The 26,603-nt window shown below is 45.3% G+C and overlaps 1 protein-coding gene across 4 annotated transcripts in view; it reads right to left on the minus strand.

Annotated features, from left to right (window-relative positions):
• Positions 1-21,938, minus strand: part of CREBBP (CREB binding protein) — a 96,737-nt gene extending 74,799 nt beyond the window's left edge. The window contains exons 1-3 of one of the 4 annotated variants that reach the window (XM_059484038.1): positions 21,320-21,937; positions 7,555-8,090; positions 7,378-7,428 (exon numbers count right to left, since the gene is read on the minus strand). In XM_059484038.1, the coding sequence (XP_059340021.1) occupies positions 7,378-7,428; positions 7,555-8,090; positions 21,320-21,404 (672 nt within the window). In that variant the 5' untranslated portion in view covers positions 21,405-21,937. Of the gene's footprint in view, positions 1-7,377; positions 8,091-21,319 lie in introns of all 4 variants that reach the window. The other 3 variants (XM_059484037.1, XM_059484036.1, XM_059484039.1) reach the window with 3 other exon arrangements.
• Between the last annotated feature and the right edge of the window lie 4,665 nt (positions 21,939-26,603).

Consider the following 26,603-nt stretch of genomic DNA (forward strand, 5'->3'; position numbering starts at 1 on the left):
GGAGGAGGGTGAAGAGGAGAAACAAGCACATACTATTTACAGTCCATGGACATAGCTACAGCAAACTGATGCCACATACAAATGGACTTCAGCTTCCAAACAAAAATCAACAGGTATTTCCTCCAAACATTCACAAGAAGAAAGGAAAATGCTATTATATTCTGCCATTCTTTATTCTCAGCCCTGCAGAGTAAACTAGCAATTGTGCCAGTAAGAATTCAGAATTATTCTCTGACAGAAGGAGGAAAAATGTGTATTGAAACACCTTTTCTAGTTTAAATCTTAATCAAGGTGAAGAATAATCTACAAAGTAGATTCGGGCATGGTTTGTGCTCTTTTATTGGGCTCTTTTATTTTAACCCCCTATGGAAATGAGTGAATTTCAAAATTCAAAAGTGCAACTTTCCATCATCATCTTATTTTTTTTGCCTGATGGTTGAAGTGTCCTGTTTTCCTTCAACAAAGTGTTTTTCACTTGTGGAAGCTGCAAAAGGAGAATTGCCTCCTCTCACTGCTTCCACTCCTGATCCATTTCTCAGGAAGGCTGACAGAGTTTATCAAACTCTATGTAATTTTCCAAGTTTCCTGCACTGCCTTTTTTCTAAAGAAACAGACCACCAGCATTTAGATTCCAGACCTCAGCACTGCCTGCTTTAACACATTTCTGTATGTCCTTCCAATTACAGATTCCCAATATAATCACAGCTCACTGTCAAGCACAAATATTAAGTTTATCTTTTAAGTAAGGGCAAGATTTGAGACCTGCTAAAAGGTCATTTCATCAGAAAGGCTCCTGTGAAATCATATCTACATGCATGATTAGAGTCTATTAAGAAAATGACTGTGACAAAGATTTGCTTCTGACTGAAGGAACCAGGCATTTCGTAACTTCTACTCACCAACGTTTCAGTTGGCAGGTTTTTCTCCCTCCCAACATCTGAATCATTTTTTACCTGGGTATTAAAAACCCCAAACTACAAACAGCAGCAGGAAGATATGTGAAAGCAGTCTGAAAACTGGAATGATGTCGTCTCAGTTACATCTGTCAGTATCTGGGAGTTTCTGTCATTTTGACTAACCTGAAACAACACTTAAATCCTGCTTTTAATCAATGCTTCCAAAGGAACTGGTGAATCTGCTGGTTTCAGTCCCAAAACCTTCTTTTAGATAAACTTGGAAATAAACACCACTCTAACAACAAAAACTGAAGAATGACACGACTCTTAGCAACATAATTGATGGTTAGTGACAAAAAGCTTAATGTTTGTGGTAGAAGATAATGGCACAATTCTGCTCTGAAGAGATCCCATAACATTTAATTTTTGTCAGCTGGCTGGTAAGCCAGTGCAAGTGCACAGAGAGAATTTTGGGTGTGAAGCAGGAGGAGAGGAAACTGAGGTGAGGTTTGTCCCCACCAAGGCTGAGTGCTCTGCTTCTTGCAGCCCTGGAGCCAAACTGAACCTTGATACCTGCATAAGCCCCAGCCAAGTGCTTATCACTGCAAACATCTTCAATTACATTGCACAACTGCAAACAAGACTTAACTCATGTACTAGAAACAGGAAACAAGTGAATTTCGGGTGCCAGCAGTAAGAGCTGTGGGAAGTGAGCTTTTTAAGTCACTAAATCTCTTTGACGTATCAGCAAACTCATCTGTGGAGCAGCAATTTCCACGCTCATGTTTCAAAACAAAACTGCCTCAGACTTGCATTTTACTACGAGTCAGTGAGTTTTGCTATTATGTGTTTCTCTGTATTTACAGCTTTTTTTCTGCTGTATTATTACAAAAACACATATGTCTCACCTCAGTAAAAATGCTGTTTTGGTGCTCTTTATTTATCAGAGGATGGAGCAGCTATGGTTGAGTCTGTAGCATTATTAGGAGTCCCTGGAATGGGAAGCAGCCCTGTTTGGAATATGATTTGGACTGGCTACTGGTGTTTGCCAGAGGCATGGTCTGCTAGGAGACAGGCAGCTTGGCAGCCGAGCACGGACAACTCCGTGGATGAGAAGCAAATTAACTGCAAGTCATGTTAAAACAATTCAGGCAGAATTCAGACAGATTGAGAGCCACCACAGAAACAAACAGCACCAGCAGTTTGCTAAAACACACAGAGCTGCAAAGGAATGAGAACATCTTCAGCTGACTTAATTCACAATCAGCAAGCGTATCTAAATCTGGTACTCAGCAAGAGCAGCTGGGGGATCTGTTTAAATAAATAGTTGGCTTCATTTTTTCTCATCACAAATTTTCCTTACCACACTTTCCTCACAAGTAACGTAACCACATACATTGTGGAAATCCTGCTCTTTAACACAGCTCATTATCATATTTAATTTACTCAAGATTAATTTCCAACACCAAAACACCACTCAGGGAGCAAAACTGTGAATGTGCTTGTCCAAGGCACATGTATTAGACAGACACCCTGCCTGGAAACAACGACAGAATTCACTTCTTTTATAGTTCTACATTAAAAAGCCCCAAGACAACAAGTTATTCTCTTGGTAGAAGTAAAAAATGGTTTTACTGGTTTCTGAAGTTCACTTCTGGTAAGAGTTCCTCCTCCTCTTTAATCTGACCTTACTCTTACTGAAGCATACACTGCCATGTAGCTATTTTGACTGAAATAAAGTTGAAAACATGCACTGTCCAAACAAATTAGGCCAATACCATTTAGAGGAAAAAACTGTTCTGCACTCATAGGCAAAAATCCAGCAGACCAGATCTAGTTTTGCACAGTTAGGGATTGTTTTGAGTCTGTTCAGGTTTTGATGCCAATCCCATGCTGGTACCAACTTCCAGTGGGGCTTAAATCCATACACAGAGGTAAGGAAAACTCATCTCTTGCACACAGCACTTGGAACTCTGGATCTAAACTCCCTGCAACCTCCTGGAATACTACACTGGAAGATCTGCCAGCCAGATCAGCTTTTCCATCACTTTATCCCTGCACACAGGTTCTATTTCATATCAATATTAGTATTTTCCTTCACAGTTTTCAAAACAGGTAGACTGAAGTTACTCAAAATCTTCCATCTTCAAAAAGGTATCCCCCAAAAAACCCCAAACAACCATTAATGTTGCAAACCTCATAACCAGGTATGAAAATAAACAACTATTTTCTTCTCATCTCTTTATAGATTCAGTCTGACCAAACAATTAAATATTTTTCTAAGGCATACAGAGCCCAATCATGTTTGATTAAACTGTGCCTGCCCTTCATAAGGAAAGCTGAACTTGGGGTAGGTTTAATGGTTCTGTAAAGAAAAACACTTTGAAAGGAGCCCCCAGCAAGCTGTATCTTCACTGCAGGTTAACAGCAATACCTTCTGCAGATTATCAGCCATGGCACAACTCCAGATTTTTTCCTCATTTCTGCTGCTGGGTACCAGAATATCCTTGTAGGAGTGACAGGACTCTGAAGTCACTGAAGAAAAGGGGGTTCCTTTTACAGAATTGTATGAGGAGGCATTGTAGCTTGGAAACACATGGAAAAGAAAACACTCAAGAGTCCTCTCATCTGAATGGGACTTCACCACTTAAGGGAAAGAGCAGAAGCACCAGGTAGAGGAATCACAGTCCAGAACTCCTAACACAGGGCAAAAAGGAAGCCTGAGAACCATACAAAATAAATGGGAACTCCCCAACATTTTTTTCTAACTTTCCACGGGCTTTGACAGCTGTACTACACACAGGGAATGCATCTCAGCAAGAGACTCTCTAACAACTCAATGAAAGAAACTCAATTTCCAGCCCTTGGCAGCCACAAACAACAGGAAGGTTTCATCTCCTTCACCTGGGGAAAGAAGAGCTCCCACAGCAACAGGAGTGTAAAACACAACCATGTCTCCAAAGAAATGCTCATTCCTAGGGAAGCAATGACCATCTGCTGAGCTTTGCTACTGCTCATCACATCCAACAACCAACAATCTTAAAAAAACACCTCTAATAAGATGTTCTAGATGGTTTGAACATATTTTCTGGACTTAACGGACTCAACAAAAAACATGGTACAACACAAAAGGGCAATTCATTACTGCTGGAAATGATTGTGATAAGATGATCTGTTTTCTCTACTCCCATCAATAATTGTTCAAAGACAAATCCTTTCCTCTTTAAAGCTGATTTCCTAAGGAACTTCAACCCAGTCCAATAAAAATTCTCCTTGTAGTGTTATCCAAGAAAAAAGAGCCACAATGCCACAATTACAAGCAAAATTGTTACAGCAAAGGAGACTGCCAGTGAAGGGAGCAGAGATACACACAGTATCATGGAAGAGGGAGTTCCTCAAAGGTTTCCAGGTATCTCAGTAAGAAAAAATCACTGATCTTTGGAGTATCATGTGAAATCTTTGCTCACATCTCTACAGATTGAGGAAGTATTTCACTTTAATCTCTCCTTGCCAATGGAAGAATTATTGTCTTGATATCAGCACCTTCTTGCCCTCTGACACTGGGAATTAAGTTATTTTCCACTCCTGCTTGAATGGGTTAGGGCTAAGGTTTATCCCCACCTTTGGCTCATGCAAGCACAGGAACACAAACCTCAGTCACCCTGCTCAGTCCTGCCTTAAAATAGCAAGTCCAGACCAAAATTAACAATCATGGTTGATGATGATTCAGATGAAATGAATCTTTGCAGTTTCTGAGATCAGGTGAAGGGACCAGATTCTGGATATTTTTTCCTTCTTTTTCTCTTAATAGAAAGAATGCTTATATAAACACACCACAACAAACAAAACCAGGCAAAGGAATGGATTGATTAGTCACACACTAAAAAAGGATTAGAACCAACCACCACAGAAGCAAGGTCTTGCCTAACAAAACTGGTCCCAAACCATGAAGGATCATGAGTTCCCCATAGTGCATATAAACACACTGAACTGAGAAAAATGGGCTACTGAGTTCAAGGACTAACCTTGAACAAGGTTAGTCAGAGATGCACATCACTTGTTTTTAATGTAATTAGAATAATAAATAGTTCTTTTAGGTATTTTTTCTGCATTTGTACTTCACAGCTCTTTGTTTCCCTTAGGATATTGCTACAGTCTTTGCCTGGAGAATTTCCTTCCAGCCTTGATACAGATACAGCAGGATGGCAGCTACATGTTAAGCTGTTTAGACAAGTTGGACACTGTTCACTATTAGGTAGATCAGCTGCCTCACCACTTTTATTACAGCTCTTTAAATCTTTTAAGCTGTACACATTAAGTGGTAAACACCAGGGAATCAGGAGGTGAAAAAACAAACTAACCCAAATTTTCCTTCAGCAGAAATTCCAGTTTCAGAAGAACAAACAAGCTCACTGAAGTTTTTCTTTGCTTTTAAGAAAAGCTTTCCTGAAGCATCAATAAGAAAAAGCTAACACACAATCATGGCTGATAATCCTATTAGGACAATAAACTGGGGGATGGGGAGAGACTGGAAAAGGACAGCAATCCTCAAATGGCAACTAAGAAAATGGCAAAGACAGAGAGCACTGCTGCTTGGTACAGGAAAATTCAGGGAGCAAGTATTTGTTCCAAAATGGAAACACAAAATTTTTGTGTAAAATACTCAGCTCATCTACTCTCTTTAATAAGAGAAAAAGAAGATGTATATAAAGTTAAACTTTTTAAATAAACACAATGCTTTTAAGCTTAATCTTATTCAATAAGAGATGGAGCCCTGGAAAATACCAGTTTTCCTGTTTTACTTGGCCAAGTTTTTAAAATTATTTGAAGTGCACCTTCAAAGAAGCACCATTTTATCACTTGTGCTCTGTCATGAAAAGTCACTATTCTCTTCCAGTGCATTCCTTGCTCAAGCCAACTTTACTTTGCTTTTTGCACATGTGTAAACTGAGGCACTCTGGGTCCCTCTCCAAGCTGGTGAATCCATTTGCAGCTGGCAACAGGCTAAGCCTGAAGTCCTTGAAATGTGGAATTTGTCTGAGATCTGGCCTGTTCTTTACCAGAGGTGGGTTTGTTTAAAATAAATCAAGACCTCACAGAACCTCCCCCATCAGGCTCACACAGACTGTGTCAGCAAGTCCTTTGCTTTGGGGTAATTCTACTTCAGTTGGTTCACATAAAACTGAATAGTGACAAGGAAAAATCTACTCCCAAGAACTTAGGTATCTGTAAATTCACAGAAATATGCCAGATAAATAGAATTCCTCACTCTTCCCACAAATTTCAAAGGAAAACAAAAGAAAGATAAACCGACTCTCAGTGCAGACCAATCAGCTTCCACACAACAAAATTAGCTGTCTCCAGCCTCCAAAACAGTTATGTCAACTTTCAGATGCTCTGACCTTCACTCATAACACAAGTATCTCTTCCATAAGCAGAAGCATCTCTTCACTGCAGAGAGAATGCTTTTTATGGCTTTTATTTTTAAAAAAATTAAAATTAACTATGCAGTACTCCAAAGTGATGTGAGCACCTCTTCAGACTACAGGACACACACTTTCATGTCAGACAATGCAATTTTTTCCACAATACTAACACATCAATGAATTAACATTTACATGCTAATCAACTACAGTGACAACAGCTACTGATGTATGAATAGATAAAATATCAGAGATAAAAATTGACCTTTTTTTCTACATATCAGAACATGGTGGGGTTGCCATCAAAATTTCATGAAGGAACTATACCAAAACAATCCAAACAAGAGATAAGGCACAGGGCAGGAGGAGCAGCAGTCAAAACACTGCTCTAAACTCACACCGGGGAAACAAAGAACTAAAAAGCAGTAACTGTATCAAACAGGGAGCCAGAGCAGCACCCCATGACAGAAGCAGATACTTCCAGGTATACATTCCCTGCCCTGATCCACAATGGCCACCAAACGAGGCTCTTGCCCTCCCCTTGCACAGTTTGCATTAGCTTGGCAATCTACGTGAAATTTGATGTTTCCAGATCAGTTCCTCCATATTTAAAAACCTTTGCTGCACGGCTGCTGACAGAGGTCCTTGACAAAAGGAGCAATGGCTACACTTCTCCCTTCCATCTTCAAGTGCTCCCATTGCTTTAGAAGATGGCGTTGTCTGGCAGCTAAATTGAGATCCTGCACACGAGAAATCATCTGCTTCCTTTCTGCAGGATTATGCTACTCTTTTCTAATTCACTCTGCTAAGATACTTTCCAACTTTTAGCTTCGAGGATGTCTTTTTCAACAAGTGCTTTCATTTTTGATTACATGAGAAGAACTGCTTCCATTATCTCCTTTTCACAATATCACTGGTGACTGAAATGGGGAACTACAGACTCAAGAAAAGCACATCCTTTAGTTCTGTCCCAGAAAAGGATCTATTGTGTTTCCTAAACACCTGTATGGAGAAAAACAAGTGCAGTAAATAGAATACAGTAAATGGCATGTACATACTTTAGTAATAGCTCCTGTCTGTGCTGTGTTCAGCCCGGTGTGCCCAGCCATCTGTGGAGATACTTGGGTTAAAGTCTCTGCCAGCACACTGCCTGCATTCCCCTGCATGGCAGGGGCAGAATATTGCATTCCTGCTCCCCTTCCTCTTCCAGCTGCCCCAAGAGATCCATTCATTACCTGCCCTTGTCCTTGCTGAGGCTGATTCATTAAACTGTGACCAGAATTACTGTTGAGAAGGCTCTGGTGTGTCTGACTGAAATTAGTATTCATACATATCCCAGGTCCAGTCTGTGATGTCGCAGGGCTGCTCGTCACCATTCCCACTTGTTTTTGTGCTTGAGAGTTCAGAGTTTGGGATGCAGGTGTGGTAGGTCCAGAGGTGCTGGCTGCTTGTTTGGCCAGGCCAGGAGCAGAGGAGTCCCCTGGGTTGAGCGGGCTCTTGCCCATGGCGCCCAGGCTGCCGATGCCGGCGCTGTTGGGCTGCCCCTGCACCTGGGCAGCCACTCCCTGCTGCACAGGGCTGCTCGAGTTCACATTGCCGATCCCTGGGGTCAAGGAAGAGCCGCTGCTGCCCCTCAGAAGTTCAGAAAGTTGTTTGTGTTTGGAAGCCGCATCTGGAACGAGGTTCCCACTGCTATTTAAAAGGCCCAACTCGCCATTGGGGATCAGCTCATCGGGAAGATCATTTTCCAAGTCAAACAAAGATCCGAAATCTACAAGTTAAAACAGAAACATGGGTGAGAAGACATGACAAATGAGTAGCTAAAATATTTATCTTTGCTACTTTGTACCAGTGTTAACATCCACAGGCATTCAGGATGTCTTTACCCAGGACTAGGAAGCGAGTGAGGGTCCCTGTGACACAAACTCCAGAGCCTTTCAGAGCGCAGCCATCACACACTGTACACAGCCCTGCCCAATAAGCAGGTTTTCTGGCAAGAATTTCAATAAAATGAAGCTTAAGAAAACTAAGGTGACATGAATACAATGATCTAATGTAATGCTCAGATTTCCCTTGTTTTGGCTAAAAGATGAAGGCAGAAATAACAACAGATTTTTTTCCTATTGATTTATGCTCCCAAAAGAGCAATTACATCACCTTTTCCAACCTCCTCTGTAATCCCAAGGCGCCGCATTTCACCCAGCAATTCTACCCTGTCATTTATGTGTGCACATGGCCAAAGAACATCTTCCAGCACTGCTTCAAAACTTCAAAGAACAACAATGATTTCCTCAGCAGTTTGATCCCAGTCTCACATATAAAGACATTTCAGATCAGCTTCTGGTCATTGATTTGTACCATGATCTGCTACCTCAGAAGATCCCAAAAGGGACTCAGCATTTTCTCCTTGTAATGCCTCTGGAATCAAGTCACTGCTCGATTCCTGAACAGCTCAAATAATTCAAATTGCTCTGTAAGTGCCCAGCCATCATTTATCATGCCCAATATTGACAGAGGTAATCCACACACTCTCCAGATGAGCAAAATAAATCAATCAAATCTTCATTAAGCCACTTGAAGGAACAGCTCTGCCTGGCTGCAACATCCAGACTAATAAAAAAGTGGTGGGGCTTTTTTTTTTCCTTTAAAGGACTAACTCAGGTTCACTAAAATATTTTATTAATAGCACATCATAAGCAGCATCTGTGTAACAATTTATTCTAGTATGTAACTAAAAAACAGAATGTTGGTTCACTGTATATAGGTACTGCCATGTGAAAATAAAAGTTACATATTTGAAGACATAAGGACAGGCACATATTTATAAACATCTAAGCAGACCAGCCTCAATACACCAGAGTAGCTGTTCAAACACACAACACATCTTGGAAGAGTTTTCCAATCCAAGGATGTGAACTGAAACAATCACTTCTCACTGTAACAAATGAGTGAAAACATTATTTTGCCCCCCAAGCCAGCCCTGACAAACCCCAGTCCTTCACACTGAGCAACAAATCACATTTTTTCCAGGTTAGAGCAAAGAAGAGTTCTTTACTTAAGAAGGATATTTCAAGGGCTTCATTGTTTTAAAGTTTAATTCCCTCTTCAACCACAAAAAGTTGGTGCAAGATCCAGGCTGCAAAAATTATGTAAGATGGTATATTGGAAAAAAACAACAAACCTCAAGCAACACAAACTATCACAAAGCACAGATGCATCACCAAGCCATCTCAGTACATTTTAATAGTGTAGTGATAGCTTTTATCAGCATGTGCATTTCCAATTCAACCTAGCTGAAGAAAAACTAATAAAAATGGTCAGACTAGCAATGCCTGGTGAGTTACACAAACAGGCACAGGAAACAGAGACAAAACCATTAAATTCTGGCTGTTTTGAGGTGCTCAAAGCACCATGTCCTTCAGGGGCCCACACTGCCATCATCACCTACCAGAGTCAATAATCCTTCCAGGGTTGCATGATGTCGGCTGTGACAAACACACCCTGCTCAGAACAGAGCCCCTGCTCCCCTCCAAGCAGGCAAAGAACAAGCTAACATTTCACTTAGCAAGATTCATTAAAGTATTTTTAATTTCTCTTACTTGCTTCTTTTCATTTCAGGTCTTTAGTTCATCTTTCTTGGTGTACCTTTGACTCCATGATCGTTTCATCTTTCCTCCAGTTTCCCACACAACATGTGGACACTGACCAGGCTGCAGTCTGCCACTTTCTTGACATTTTGGTTCTTTCCCTCTTCCAAATTTCCCTATTTCAGCTGGGAATGCTGGGAGGCTCTGCCACTGGAGCCCAACCAAATCCATCTGCCTGTGCATCACCAAGGGTGGCACATGGGGCCAGGGCTGAGGTTCTCCCTCTCTTCAACTGCTCTCATCACCCCAGCCCCCCAAATTCAAGGTTTCATTCACACAACTTCTGTAAATCCCATATAAAGGTGTTCTTCCAAGCTTCTACATCAAAATTGTTAATATTTCATGGACAAGAGATGTGTGGGTGCAGGAACAGGGGTAGAGAAGAAGAGACAAAATGTCAAGGGGGAAGATGTTGCTGTGGCTTAAAGAGTAGTTTTTTCCAGCTGTATTTTGAAATGGGATGCTGGAGTATAAATGCTCAATTTGTTTTTTTGCTTGGCTGGCTGGACTCTCTCAGTCTTGCCAGAGCCAAGAACTGGAAATGTTTTTGCAGTTTACAAAAAAGAGTGAAGAAAGCATTTGGGAATATTGCCACTTAAAACCTGAAATAATCTACCACTTCTAAGCTCCTGTAAGAAGGCTGTACATTTAGGTTAGACATGGAAAATGTACTGCTCTGCCAGCAGGAAAATAAAAAGCAGGTAAACAACTTAACACAATGGTCCTGTAAAAATTCACCAAGAATTCAATTGTTCATGCAATGATTAATCATCTTCTTTTATATTTCATCAGAGTCATGCACATTAAAAACAGCAACACAAGGCACATTTTACAACGGTTATAAAATACAACAGAAAACAAAAATCTACTTGAGCATGTCTGCAACAAATCCATAAAGATAAGAGATTGTCTTGGCAGTTATAAAAAGAATAAGTATATTTACACACGTATAAAAATCTGCCATAATAAGAACATGGCCCATTCCTACTGACAGAGAAATGAAAAGCAACTGCAGTGCCTCCATCCTCACAAGAAGAACAGAATTGATCCCATTCTCAATGCTTCAGCTGTTTCTCAAAGGCAGCTACCGGGAGGCTAAAAAACAAAAAAACTCAAGGGATGCTTTTGCCTTTACATGCAGTTACCTGAAGCAATGGCCAGGGAACACCTTTGCTGACAGGTCCCACCAAGCTTTAACCTGCTCCATCCTCAAAGCTGCCACACACCCAGCACACATCAGGGCAGGAAAAGTGATGTGGATTTTAAAGGAGAGCACATTCCCTAAACCCGAAAGGCACAAACCTCTAACTCAGTGCTCGTGAAGTAGCAGAGCTGACCAAGGCTGTGCAGATTCACCTCGTTGGGTCTTGTCTCTAACATAGCACCTCTGATCCTGATACCTTTCATTACCTCTGTCACATAAACCCCAATGTCCTCTTAACAGCAGAGCACCAAAAAATCAGAGATTATGTTTTCTGGAAGGCATGGAGAAGCACTAGGCAAGTACCACACCCCCACTCTTTCCAAAGGGCTCCTTCTCCAATCTGAGCATTCTGCCTTCCTCGAGCAGCTATTTTCACACATAGAAGATAACCACACTTGAGACAGTTTCTCTCCTAATTTCAGTCTTGTGAGCTTAAATGTCACAGTTTTCTGCTTTCCTGGACAACACTTTCAGCAACCAGAATTTTAAAAAATCACGTTCTGTTTCCTTCTAGGCCTTCTCAGAAGAAGAAAAACCCAAAACTCTGCTGCATCCTGAAGGCAGAACATTGTCATCTCTACAACTGCCTGTGAGTGTTACTGAGAGACTTTCCTAACATACATATTCAATCAATTAACTTGCTTCAATGTCACCATTTTTTCCCCTTTAGCTCAGCCTGGAGAGGTGACAAACATCCTAAGGTGTTCCATTATGTGTCTTATTATCTCAAATGTATCTCACAGCAAGCAGGAGGAGAACTATCAAATTCAGTTTCATTTTTTACAGCATAATCTTTGCTTGGGACATGACTGGGAGCTGTCCTGTCACAAACTGACTGTTCATGGCATGGAGCAGACACTCCAGTCCAGCACACAAGCAGTATTTTCACCAGGCCTTTCTTTCATGCCAACATAGCTGTTACATTTCAGTGAGCCCAATTTTGTTTTGTAAGGCTTCTTTCAATCACGCCAGACCCCAGCAGACAAAGCCTCAACAGTCCAGAGCTCCAGCCATTCCCAAAAATTCACTGTCAGGTAGCTCTCCTCAATAGCCACACTGTCTGGAACAGTCAGCAATTACCATGTCCATTCCAACTTCCTTTCCAGGTTTGAAGATTCTGTAATTTATTGTTTCACAAAAGACAATTATTGCTTTTAATGTTTCAGAACAATTAACATGTTCACAGAAAAATCTAAAATTTCCAGTAAGGAAACTTCAGATTTGTGTCTTTCCCTAACAAGACATGGAAAGCTTGGGCACTGACATGCATGTGACCTTGATTTTCAGCAGAGCAGCATCACTTCTTCTGAACACCATGTTTAACAACCAGGTTGAGAATGATGGTGATGGGACCTGGCTGGGTGGAGGGTGATGAGAAAGAAAGAGATCCAACATCGAGGATGTGGATGACTCTCAACAATTTATGACTTGAATAATAAGAGATTTGAATATTTAACTAAATTTCTACGTGCCTGATCGCTTAAACTGCTTGCACTTGGGATGAGAAAGGAACACGGTCTGGGTTGCTCGTTCCTAAGTCACTGGAGTGGTCAAAACTCAAATGTGTTGATATGAACATCACCATTTGGAATCCTTGGGATTTATCTCTAGAAAATTCATTGGAATCATCATCACAGCTCTCTCTTGTTGACAGGCCCAAAGTCACTCAGGTTGGAAGGGCCATCAGGTCTGACTGCAGCTCAGCTCTCCACCTCCTCTCACAGGGCACATGCTCCAGCCCCAAACTCCTGAGCAGCCTTCCCTGAACTCACTCCAGCTCCTCCATGACCTTCCCAGTGATGGAGAGGAGGCTGAACAGTCTGACTGTATTGTCTTTTAACCCTTTTTGAAATTGGTTTAACACTTGCCTTTGCTTGCTTTCCAGTGGCTGGGATTTTAGAGACAGTTCCTAGTATCTTCCCCAATCCATTCTGGTAAGGTTTCAGCAACTAAGTGACTTTTCAAAACTGAAGCTTATAACAAACAAATCATGAAACTAATGAAAAAAATCAGTTCTCTTCTAACCTCTGCTGCAGTACTGCCTGTATTCCTGACACCAGCTCCCCCAGCAGACACACGAGCCAGGATGGGGAAAATGCACATTTCCACATCCTTTGTGCCACCACTAAGGTGTGACAACAACTACCACCTGATACAGGAAAAGCCACCTGCTCTGTCCCTGTCCTCCTCCTCACCTCCATGAAAATAGAGTAGTACAAACTGAGATCCTTCCTTGGTCACACCAGGTCAGTCCCCAGCCTCTCTTTCCACTTCCATGCTTTGTATCACCTCAAGGTTCTCTCTGTTCTAGTTGTCCAAGTTGTCTCCATCATCTCTCTTTTGCTGTACTCATAGTGACAACACAACCTGGGTTAAAATCTAGAAAAACCTGAGATACTGGTTTATTTCAGAAGTAATTGGTGGGTTTAGGGATTATTCTACCCTTTCATAAAAATAAATCACAGATTACTTGAATGTTACCCTATCAATTACAAAGTAGTATATGTGAGCACATAAAATGGCCCTTGCACCTGGCACTAAGGCTTATATAAAGAAGCAAACATGAAAAATATCCAGATAAGAAGCTAGTCTCTAACCTCTTCCCAGAGGCCAGAGGGGAATAAAGCCAAGGTAACCCCAAAATGTGTGGCAGAAGCAGCCCAACAACAGTGCTCACTCTGGTCTGCTCTTGGAAGCATCAGGTGGCAAATGATGGATTGCCTTTGCCTTCCTCTGCCCCTCTCCAAAACCAATCTTCCTCTTAATTGTTTCCCAAGGTATCTCCACTATTTTGACACAGGTGCCATGTCTGCTCTTGTGAATAAGTCTGAATCCCACCCAGCAGCATCCACAAGACACACATGGCTACTGTCTCAGTGCACATGGCTACCAGGCAAAAGAAGTCTTCAGTACATTTATTTACCATAAGAAGAGAAACCCAGACAGAAGGAAGAGGAGGCAATCTGCCTATGGGCTGAGAGACACCACACATCAGCTTCTCATTCACAAGATCATCCAGATGAAGATTAAATATTTAAAGGTTCTTGCAGCACATTAACATTACCAGCAGTGAGCCTTCTCATCCTATCACAAACACACACATTGTGCCTCTTCCCCAAATTTAACAGCTGACAGAACATTTAAATTCTGAATGACCCTTTTAAAAGGAATAACCTGAGATTTTGGTAATTATTAGTGGGCATGACATGCACAGTCTGTACCAAGCCAGTGTCTGCTTGTGCCTGCCTTGAGCTGGCTCCCACTGCTTCCCTTAAGGCTGTGCCACCCTCACTGCCCACCTGGAAAGGGAATCAGCACACAACACATAAAGACAGGAATTATCTTGACAAACAAACTTTAGTTGTGACATTCCCTGGCCAGAGACTTCTCAGTGAATATATTTCCAACACAGGTGGTCCAGGTTTTGAAGTGTTCAGCTCCTCCTGCTCCCCACAATGAGTGACAGTGTCAGGAGTGAGAACTGGAGCTCAGTTCTGGCTCAGGAGCTCCCTTCAGCTACACAAGTCCTTCTATGACAATTCCCATTTAACACAGCTTCTCCAACAGAACCACAGAACAGGCCTGTTCTGGGAAGAGTGAAATATATAAATATGTAGTTGAAGGAATATTATGAAACAAGTTAAAAAAAAACCCAAGCAACATTACTATGAAACAGGCAAGTCTGGGGTCTGCTCTGTTATGTATAGAAGTCATAAAAAGTACAAATTCCTTTATTTTTAATGCCACTTTTCCCTCCCTATTTCTGATACCAAATTTAAGGGAACTGTCTTCTGCTTGGCAAGGACATACAACTCAAACCAAACACACACAAGGAAGTAACAGCAGACGAGCACTTGAAACTAACGATTTTTGTATATTTATGTCTAAAAAAGCTTCCAGCTGTAACTGAAAATACCAAAAACCCAACTCTCTCATGAATCTTTTACTTCAAAGCATTGGTTTTAGTGGGATGAGGCTGTTTTGAATGATTCTCATTAATACTTTCCTTTAGAGAGTTTATGAACTTAGGAAAAAACTTCATAGCAATTCCAAACTAGACTCACACTCAGTACTTAACTCAAGGCACTTGGTAATTTCCCCATCTCTTCTCTCCATGAGATGATGACACCACACAAGAGATGACACAGGAGTGATGTCACCAGCAACACCCACTAACCCAGGTAGCTGTGGTGGCAAAGCTGGGCAGAGCAAGAGAGCAGCTCATGCTCTCCCGGTGACACACACACAGACAGGGGCTGTAATCCAGTGTCCCATTTGACTTCTCACTCTGCAGCAGAAGGGCTCCAGCTCTGATTCCTGTCTCTGCCATGTCCAACTGCAGCAGGAAAATGACATGTGCCCAGGAGATTGGGAGGAACAGACATCCAGGGAAGAACAACTCCTTTTCCCAATGTTGTCTTCCCAAGGAAGCTTCCACAGCACTAAAGGTGACCAGCAGGGAAGCTGGGGATTATTTTACTGACTTACAGATGTATAAATAAAAATATATCCACACACAAACTGCAAACCAAAAATACTGTATTTATCTAGTTACCATAAATAACATCCTTATTTCTCAGTGATGGCAAATAAGAAAGCAGGAAAGGAAGAGTGTGTTAAGAGATTTAGATTAAGAGTTATAATTATCACTGCTAATAGAAGTTGCAGTTTTCTTTTAATTCACACTTATGATTCTGCAAAATACTTGATAGTATTTGTTGAAGCATCTTTATTAAAGAGTTTTCCAAATAAACAATTTAGGTTCTCTCTGTATCTTAGACATCTGAGAAGACAGATGGAAAACATAACATATGTTAAAAGGAAGATTTACAAAGCAAAAATTCTTGAAAGTGTAAACCAAATTAGGGTGGATGTGTCAGATTTCTAAGTTATCCCTCAATTTTTTTCACTGTATAAGAACAAACCCCAGAATTTTTCAAATTGTGTTTTTCAACTACCCTCTCCACCCTAGTTTCACATTAACCTGCAGTGTGCTGTTAAGAGGGTGAGGGGTTTTTTTCATGTTCTTCTCTCTTAGCAGATAGCAACAGTAAGTAAAATATAATAAAGATAAACACTAAGAATATGTGGGGGGTTTTAATGTGAAGCTGCAGGTATAATGAAAAAGCACAGCATGTTGCTGTAGAAATAATTAATGGCACTGGACGACGACTCCAAGGAATGTCCAGCCAAAATAGAAAGTGAATAATCTGCAGCAGAAAACTGGGAATCATTTCACAAGCTACCAAGAGATCTCTGGAGTACAGCAAAGACACAGCCTCTATTCCTGCCTGCTGCTGGCAGGGCTTCTCCAGGAGCTCTATGGCACAGCATTTTCCTAGCTAACTTTAAGTCACTGGAGAGGGAAGAAGTTTGAAGTCCCCAGCACATGTGCAATTATCAAAGTATGAATTTCAAAAAATAAAGGAATGGGCAAAATGGTAGGACTGTGGACTGTCACATATGATCAGGCTAGCAGATCATCTGCTCAACTTTTCATCCCACACAGACATGAGTGTCAAACTCCTTGGAAAAACCTGTAAAAACATTGGGAGAGTACACAGTACCCTGCTATCAGCAGTGCCCCAGGAACTGGTAAGAATTAGCTGTGCTAGACTCTATAAATGAGTACATTTCTAATCTCAAAAATCTCCTGTCCCAGATCACAAGAGCTGGCATCAAGTTATGCAGGTCAGTCACTTCAGGTGAGAAAAACCTAAAGAGTTTGTATCAAATCTCTAGCTCAAAGTAAACATCTTGCTTGGCATCATCCACCCCCATGGTTCCACGAGTCTTAAACAATATAACCATGAAGTATTCTACAAGAAACAATATAGCCATGAATATCCCACCTTGTTTTCCCATCCCAGATAGTTAGGGCACAAGTACTACAAAACAAACAAACAAAAAGGACATTCCCATGAATAATTACAACTATGCACATTCCTTCACCTACAGCTTTTCAGAAAATGAATTTCTTCCCTAAATTTTCTGCCTATAAATGAGAGTGTGTTCACTTAATGAAATTATGCTTTTCCTTGTTCCAGGGAGAGAATAAGGAAGTGTGTAACTGTGATTCTTACTGCCACAGCACACACATGACACTCGAGTTCTGCAGGTACCACACAAAACAAGAGCAGATGGATTACACAGGCTTCCATGAGGCTTTTCAGGCACGCAGCAATGAACCCTTTAAAACATCCATACTAATGCTTTCACGTGCCCAAACAAAATCTGGGTTTAGATCACCGAGACGTCACTCCATCTGAAGTCTCTGCTAAGAATGTGAACACTAGCTTAGAAAACCTTGCTGTCTTTCCTTAAGCTACTTTGCTTTTGTCCACCTCTTTTCTCAAACTAAAACCTAAACCCAGTGCAATACACCTATCTGGTTTTTGGCAGGAGAGCAGGATCAAATCAGGCTGCGCATCGACACGAACTCGCTCCTGTGCAGTTCTGTGGCTGGCTGGGAGTCAGCCAGAGATCTCCTTATCTCAGCACGAAGGGAGGCACGTGTAACAGGGCAGCCTTTCCCCAGTGTAAAATCCAGGCCCTGGATGCCAACACATGGGCCAGGAAGAGAACAGGAGTTATCAGGGAGCTTGGCCCACAGCTTTTGCAGCAGCAGCAGCCACGTGGCTTCATCTGTGCAGGATCAGAAGTTACGGAGGAAAAAATTATTAAAAATCAACAAAAGCCCCTACACAAGGAAGTGTGAAGTGAAAACCTAGCTCTAATGGACTTTGGAAGCTGCTCATCTCCCCTTCTTCCCAACTTCACCTAGTTTAGGAATTTGTTAACTCCTGATGCCGTCAGGGACACCCTCTGCTGTGGCCCAGATTACGCTGTGTTGTTTCTGGAACTGGCGCAGCACCACAGCAGCAGAAGCTGCAGGGAACACAATGAAGGCAGACAGAAGCATGACTTTAGTGAAACTCAGACCCTCACTGAGCTACCTGCAGAAGGGACCACAGTCCAGGGGCCCCTGAACACCTCCAGCTCTGCTGCTGCTCCATTCAGACACGTTTTTCACAACCAGCCTGAGAGCAGCTCGAGAACGCTGCCAGGTCTGTGTACATTCTGCTGAAGGACCAATGCCAGCAATGTACAAAACAATCAGCACTGAAATAACACACTGCCATAAGCAAAGTTACTGTAATTCTACTTTTTGTAGGAGTCCCTTGTTTATTCTGCGGCGCTGGATGAGAACATCTCACAACAGCCACAGAGGAGACAAATGTTTAGGTATGAAAACTCCTGTGTATCCAATAGCAGTAATTAGACAAAAGCACTACTCCTACCTGGCTAGACAAGGAAAAATCTTTCCCACAGACATTTTACCACAGCAGTCAGCTCGTTCAATACAGCCCAGCAATGGCAAGAGAAGTTAACAGCCAGGAGTCTTAACCTTCCTTATTGATACAAAGAGCAGCAGGGCAAGTGCAAAATGAGACTATCATGAAACTTAACGATGGTCACAGCACCCATTTCTGTTATCCTTTCATCTCTTCACCCTTCTGCAACACCAGACAGTGGATTTAGCTGCTTAGGTTTAACAGAAAAGGCCATATTTTCAGAAGGTAAACACACCAATTTCAATGGCACAAACTTTGCCCCGGTAAGCTGAGGAGCTATTTTTATCAGAAAGATTAAAGGCAGCTAAAACTTACCCTGACAAAAGGAGTTGCTTAACATCACCGCATCAAAGCATCAAGAGAAATATAAACAAGGAGGAGAGCAGTTGCTTTCTGCCCAATGTTCAGGCCTGCCATCAGAGCCTCGGGTGTGAGCATTTGCAGGCTTGAGCCAAACTGCTCAGCCGGGCCCGACGCGGCGGCTGTGAAAGCACGTCCTGCTCACGGCAGCCACAGCACCCACCCGTGCGGGGCTGCCACTGCAATTACCGTAATTCTGCTCAACTCAGGGCTAAATCCTCACACCCAAGCTCCCCTGATCACTAAGGCCACTTTCCAGGCTGCAACAGAACTTTTCCATTTAAGCCCCAGCAGCAGGGAGCAGCCTGGTTCAGTTCCAGGAGCAGGCATTTGACAGCAATCACTACTCAAACTATTTGTATCGCCTGCCACAATGCACGGAAACCTTCAGTGAGCCTTCAACGAGCAGCATTAACTGCTGGCAACAAACCTAGAAGTGCTTTTCCTAAAAACAAGCCTCTCTTTAAGTGCACAAACATTACCCACACCCTTGGCAGAGAGGTACTTTTGCCTATGGAACAGCAGGATGATGACAGAACTCCTCGTCCAGAACAGAACTTGGGGTTTGCCATGCCAGTGCCCCCAGGCCCCCTGAGCCCTGCAGAACTTTCTGCAGATGCTGGAGTTCACACATCCAGCAGCACACAGAGCTCCCCGAGACACATGAGAACTTGCTGAACAGGACGTAATTAAGACTGAAGCATTCCAGAACAGCCCAAGTGAACTTCAAAAAAGAAAGAAGAAAGGAAAAAAAGAAACCAAACCAAGACACTGGCTACCAGGAGAGTCTAAAATGTCTCGCTGAAGAATTAAAGAACTATAAACTGTATTTGTTCTGAGTTACAAAGAGCATTTCACAGCAACTTTTGTATCAGCCTTCCAAATATTCCAGTGCTTCCACACCAGGGATTAACAAGGTTCAATCACAAGACCTCACCTAGATATTCCCTGACAATTCTTACTCGATACTGTTTCTTTCTCGCTTGTTTCATTTATTTGCAGGCTGAGAAGAGAAGGTTTCCATAAAAAACCCCTAAAGGACCGAAGCATCTGTAAAGTGTTGCCAAATGCAGATTGAGCAAGACGAAAAAACCCACAGAATTTATCAGCTCAATTATAGTAATATTTTTTTTCAGTCTATGAAAACACAGCAGGCACAGCATGATTAACTTATCACTATCCTTTCCACAAGATTCATTAATCTCTGAAAGCAGAAATTCAAGTGCAACAGACTTCGTGTTGTTCTGAAACCACTCTTTCAGGGATTGAAACAGTCGGAACACCGGGAGAGGCCGGTCCAGGCACACATGCTCTTGTGCACACACGTGTGTACTTACAACGGGCACACACTGGCTGGAAACGAGACATTTTGATGTGTTTTATTATCTACAAACCCATCACAATTGAAGAAAAAGGCGCGCCAGAGACACTACACGACACGGACGAGTCGCAGTGACTGCCAGGCTGCCGGGCATTTCGGCACGCGAGCAACCCCACAACTTCAATTATTATCGGCAAATCGGTTGGGGTTTAAAGGAAAAATGCTCGAAACAGTTTAAGCCAAATACCTTAAAACCTCGGTCACAGGTTGGGAGGTAAAAAAAAAACACAAAGTATTAACTGGACGGTAGAATTAGATGGTCTTCAAGGTCCTTTCCAACCCAAATCATTCTATGACTAAGAAGCTATTAAGGAGTTTTTATTCCGTAGTGTGTCACACACAGGGGCACAGTGAAAAAGCCTGTATAGGGCTATTAGCTGTGGGTAATCTGTGGGGTTTAAGGAGTAGACAGAAACCTCAACTACCCTTCCAAGAAGGCATCTTCAGCTTTAAGATGAACGAGGGTAGATTTAGATTCTGTACCGGGGAGCAATTCCTTCTTTTGACGATAGCGAGGCCCTCGCACAGGCTGCCGAGAGAAGCTGCGGCTGCCCCACGCCTGGAAGTGTCCAAGGCCAGGCTGGACGGAGCTCGGAGCACCCTGGGATAGTGGAAGGTGTCCCTGCCACGGCAGGAGATGGAACAAGACGGACGTTAAGGTCCCTTCCAAGCCGAACCATTCCACGATTGTACAATAAGCAGGACGGTCGGTGCTTCCCATGCCTGGCCCTTCTCCTTCCCTACCCACACCCTACTCACCTGTCCACCCCCATCACCCAAACCGAGGCACTAAAAACGAAGATGATGAAGGAAAAGAAGGGAAACCCAACTCAAAAACCGTCTCTTTCCAACCGCTATTTATAGCCGGGACGGTACTTGGCGTACGGGTCCCGCCCGGTAACTTCGACTGCAGGAGGCCCAACCCACCCCCGCCAGGAACCGCGGCAGGGCGGGCGGCCCCTGGGCCCCCCCCTCCGGCGGGGCGCTAGGGGCGGGGGGGTGTGGGGGGAGAACCGCCGTGGAGCCCCACCCGAGCCACCCCCGCGGCCTTACCTGTGCTATCGCTGGCGGAGAAGCCCGGCGAGTTGAGCTTGGCTCGCTTGGGGTTGGGCGGCCCGTCGAGTAAGTTCTCCGCCATGGTGGCCGGAGCGGCGGAGCCGGTGATCGTTGTCGGGGGGTGCTCGGGGGGGGCCGAGCTCGCTGTCCCCGCTCCTCCGCCGCACGGGAACCCAACAGCGCCGCTCAGTGCCCGGCCGGCCGCCCCCGCTCCCCCATGCCGGGCCGCCGCAGGCCGCAGGGAGGAGGGCTCGGGGCGGGGAGCGAAGGGCCCAGCGCCCCCTCCCTGCCGGCCGCGCTCCTCCCGGGCGCTCCCCCCGCCGCGGTGCCCGGATGGCGGCTCAGGCCGTCACTCGGGGCGCATTCCGCCCCCCCACACGCTCCCCTCGCCTCGCCCCGTCCCCTCCCCTCCGCGGCGGCGGCTTCGCCCCGGCCCCCGCCCGCCGCCCGCCCGCGGCCGAGGTAGGGGAGGGAGGAGGGGGGGGGAGGAGAAGAGAAGGGAGCGGGGGGGGGGGGGGGGGGGGGCAAAAATTAAAAAAAAGGAAAAAAAATCACCAAAAAGCGGAAAAACGCGCCGACCCCCCAAAAACGCCCCAAAACAATGAGCGCGGCGCGGCGGCGGCGGCGGCTCCCGGTGGCGGCGGCGGCGGTCGGTTGGCTCCGGGCGGCTGCGCCCCGCTGGCTCGAGCCCCCTGTGCGCGTCGGCGGCGCTCGGCGCGGCTGCCCCGTGCGGCGGCGGGGCGGCCCCGCTGCCCCGGCCCGGCCCGGCCCGGCCCGCTCCGCCCGCGCCGCGCTCCGGCTCCGCGACAAGATGGCGGCTGTTGATTCCTCAATTAAAAAAAAAAGTTTTTTTTTCTCTTCTCTTTTCCAGAGCCCTCGGGGGCGGGGCGGGGGCGGGGCCTGCGCGCTGCGTCACCGCGCTCGCGGCGCGGCCCCGCCCTGCCGGAAAGGCGCGCGCGGCGCCGGAAGCGCTCGGCGCCGTCCTCAGTTGCTCCGCTGAGGGGCTCGGGAGCGGCGGGGGGGGGGTCGGGCGGCGACCCCGGTACACACACCGTGCCTGCGGTGCCGTGCGCTCGCTCTCCGCCATTGCCTCGGTCTGCCCTGTTTGCTTCAGTCGGGGCTGCCCCCCGTAGTACCCCCTCACAGCGTCCCCTCTCCGTCTGCCCTCAGGTGCCTCCTCCCGGTGCCCCCTCACAGTCTCCCTTCAATCCCCTCAGAGTGCACTTCTCCCCCTCCAAGTCCTCGCCTCGGTCTTTCCTGTTTGCTCCTGTCGGGGCTCCTCCTCACGACCCCCGAGCTGTTCCCTCACAGTGTTCCGACTCCCCTCAGGTGTCTGTTCCCCCCTCACAGCATCCCCCGCAGTCTCCCCTCAGTCCCACCAGAGCTGTCTCAGTGCTCCCCTCACAGCGACCCCTCCAAGTCTCCCCACAGTCCCCCTTTCTCCTCGGTCCCCTCGTAGTGACCCCCACAATCTCCCCTCGCAGTCCCACCATGGACGGCTCATTGGCCCTTCAGTCTCCCCTCAGAGCCCTCGCTTCAGTTGTTCACCAGTCTCCCCTCACAGTCCCCTCTCTGACTCTCCTCAGATGTTGCAGTGACCCCTCCATGTCTCCCCAGGATCCCCCCTTCCCCTCAGTCCTTTCAGATTCACCCCCACAATCTCCCCTTTCAGTCCCACCACGGATGGCTCAATGCCCCCTCACGGTCTTTCCTCCCCTCATTCTTCTCAGAGCCCCCACCCCAGTCTCTCCTCTCAATCCCACCATGGATGTCCCCTCAGTCTCTCCCTGCGTCGTCCTCAGTTTTCCCTCACAGTTACATTTCCAGCCTGCCTTCTCACTCTCACCATGGATGTCCCCTCTCAATGCCCCCTTCACCACCTCCCTTCTCAGTTTCCCCTCAGTCACCTCTCAGCTTCCCCTCTCAGTCAGTCCTACAGAGATGATCTCTCAATGTCCCCCTCAGAATGTCCCCTCTTTGTTTTCTCCTCTCAGTCCGTTTCCCCTCTCAATCCCACTGTGGACATTCCCTCTCAATGTCCCCCTCACACCATCTCCTCCCAAGCTCCCCCTCAGTGCCCCCATTTTCCCCCATGCCCTCAGAGCAGCCACACACAAAGGCAAGTGTCCCATCAGAGCTGACCCACTCTCAGACACCAGCATCAAACCCAGTCTCACTTTACAAACACTTTCTGCCCTGTCTAGACAGACTTCCCCAGCCCAAAACAGGTTTAGAAGACTGGAGCTCAGGTAGTTCCATGGATTTCCATACTGGTTCCCAACCTGAGAATCAGGTCCTATAAGCCCCGGTGACGTGTGTGGCAGCAGAGCTCCTTGTACCCAAACTGGTTGCTTGGGGCTGTTTTCATCACCTTCATGCTGGAATGTCCTCCAAGGGCAGCCACAGTGGGAGGAGAGGCTGGACAAGATCTGGACACAAGTCTGAGGATGAGCTCCATAAGCTAAGATGGATTCAACAGCACTAATTTATTGATTTAAAGGAGATCTATAATGACAGATTCCTTTGCAAAGAGTAAGTCTGCCTTTTGTTTACTGCAAAACTCGAATTCGTTACATTTACTTCTACATTTACATGAATTTCATTACATTTACTTGCAAATTCTGTATTTGTTTACATGGTGCCTGTCCTTGCTGAGGTCTGGCTGTAATCACGTGGAGGTCTCTGTCAGGCCTCTGGGTCTATCACTGTATTGCTGATTAGTTACACAAGTAAGGGCTCCCTGGTTGTCCCTGCTTTAATTTCTTTCCAGAGCAGTGAGTTCCCATCTGTTTCAGGATGTTTCAGTGTGGGGCAGGTTCAGTGTCTCCCAGTGCCTCTAGATGTAAAAGCAGCAGCTCTTGTCCAGCAGGATTTTACTGTGAAATCAAGCATTTATCCCAGTTTAGGTTAAATGAAAATGTTTTGCTGTTGGAGGTGAGAGGTGGGAGTCAGGTCAGACTCTAAGGCACAGCTGAGCACAGCAGTGTCTTTTTCTGGCTCCTGATTGAACTTTTTAACAAGTTTGGTTGGTGTGTTTTGAACTGCATCTTGGATCACTCTTTGTGCTTGCCTTGGTCATTGCAGCCTGTGCACCCTGAGCTAGTGGAAGGTGTCCCTGCCCAGGGCAGGGAGGTGGAATGAGCGGGTGTTTAAAGTCCCTCAAACCCAAACGAGTCTGTGCTTCTACAATTACATCACTTATGGATATGGCTGACACCAGGAGCCCTCCATAGCACTTTGCTCCCCTCACGACTCCTTCCCTGGTGCTGCACTAACTCTGCAGCTCTGGGATAAAGTCAGGATGGAGATTTACCCCTGGGGACAGATCCTGAGCTGTCCCACAGCTACTGCCCCTCTCCAGAGGATGTTCATGGTGCTGGACAACACACCCATGTTACACCAGTTGTGCAGCCCTGAGCCCACAGCCACTGTGCCAAGGGCCCTGACAGCCCCAGGGCTGTGACAGGAGCTGCTGTGTTGGTGCCTCTGAGGGAAATGCCATGAGCCCACAACTGGGAGACAAGCAGAGGATGCATGGAGGCCATGACTGGCTGGGACAGCTCCTCTGTCTTTACAGCAAGTGCTAGGCTTGCTACATGGGTGAAGTCCCAGGAGCAGAGTGGGAGGGAATCCTTCACCCCAGGCAGTAGGGGCAGAGGAGAAGGATCCTATTGTCACTGTGTCCTGCAGCTTATCTGTGCTGCAATGTCCCTTTAGGATGGCCCCAGCTGCCCCTCCATGGGATCAGAACAGCACTGGGTTAATGGCAGGAGGGAGAGGAAGACTTGGCTGTTATCCACTGCCCCTTGGAAAGAGTGCTGTGATTAAATGCCCTGAAGGCCTAAGAGTAGCCTGGGTACCACAGCCCTTTGGTGTCACCATTGCAAGACTTGGATGGCCTCACCCACTAGTAATGCCAAACATGGAGCAAGCTCAAACAGAGTAGGAGGATTTAATGAAGATAAGCCCTTTGAAAGACACATATTGGTGTATACCAAATACACCAATATTCCCAGTCTGGACCCCAGTGCATGGCTCCCTGCTCCCCTGCTGATGGGTGAGCTCTTGAAAGGATTCCTGAGACCTTCATTTGTGGTGTTCAGGAGGGAGGGTGAAGCAGGTGCTTAATGGGTAACTCCTTTATTCAGGGACTAGTTCCAAGAGAAATTGCATAATAAAATCTGCACTGCTGCAGCCCATGGCCAGACTTCCTGTCTCCAGAACTAAGCTGCTTAAAGACACAGTTCCTGAGATCCTACCTTCCTTCCCCACCCACAACATGGAAGTATCATTTCTATAGCTTGTGACCTCAAAACCTGACAGCCAAACAATTATCAGTGTTTGAATAACTTCTGAGGAGCTCTGCCCTGTAACTTGTAGTCACTGTGGCACCATCAGAGGAGTTCTCTTTGGGAATGGCAGTCTGTTTTTCCTGGTAATGTTATGTCCCAGCACTTGGTGGCCTTACCATCCCCATGAGCTGCCAGAGCTGTTCCAGGATAGAAGCAAAGCCCAGAGCCTGTTGTCTCCTCTCCTCCTGGCTGCTGCAGAAGGTGCTGCCTATTCTTTCTCCAGGCACGTCTGATTACACACACCCTGCACTCATGGGATTGTGGAGCAATTTGATGTGAAATCACTGTTGTTTCTGGCTTCTGATTTTCATTGTGTGTGTGAATTCCGTGGTGTTCAGGAAGTGGTGGTAACCCAGGGACCGCAATCACAGCACTGCTTTGTGTTCAGCTCTGTGTCTGTGAACTTCTGCAAACCCTTGGCTCCTTGGGCTGCAAGACTGACACACATCCTAAAGGGTCTCCTTGCTTCATTTCATGCTGAAAGAGTATTTGCAGGTGGCTAAACATGTTCTGTGGGTGATACCCCACAAGCACCAATCACATGTCATTCTGCTCTTCTTTTCATTAAGTATTCATTAATGTAAAGCCATTTCCTACCTACTTGTCGAGTAGAGTCTCGTGGGGACTGGATGCAGACTTGGACTTTTCAGCAAATTGCTCAGAATCCTGCCCATCATCTGTCAGGACCATCTAACTCTGATGTGGAGAAATCCCCCAAGTAATGGGTAAGGCTATCTCACCAAAGCAAGAGTAGCAGTTCAGGAAAAACAGAATCTTCTGTCATCAGCATAATTGAAACTGTCACTCTGAGGGGTCCTGCTTTCTTAAGTCCCAAACGTGAAGCCTTTTTGCTGAAGTTGCCTGTAACTTTGCCATGCCTGACAAACTATTAGGAAAAATCTCTATAAATCATTGTTGCTTGACAAATC

Source organism: Ammospiza nelsoni, chromosome 17, assembly GCF_027579445.1.
Source record: "Ammospiza nelsoni isolate bAmmNel1 chromosome 17, bAmmNel1.pri, whole genome shotgun sequence".
In the NCBI taxonomy this organism is placed as follows: domain Eukaryota; kingdom Metazoa; phylum Chordata; class Aves; order Passeriformes; family Passerellidae; genus Ammospiza; species Ammospiza nelsoni.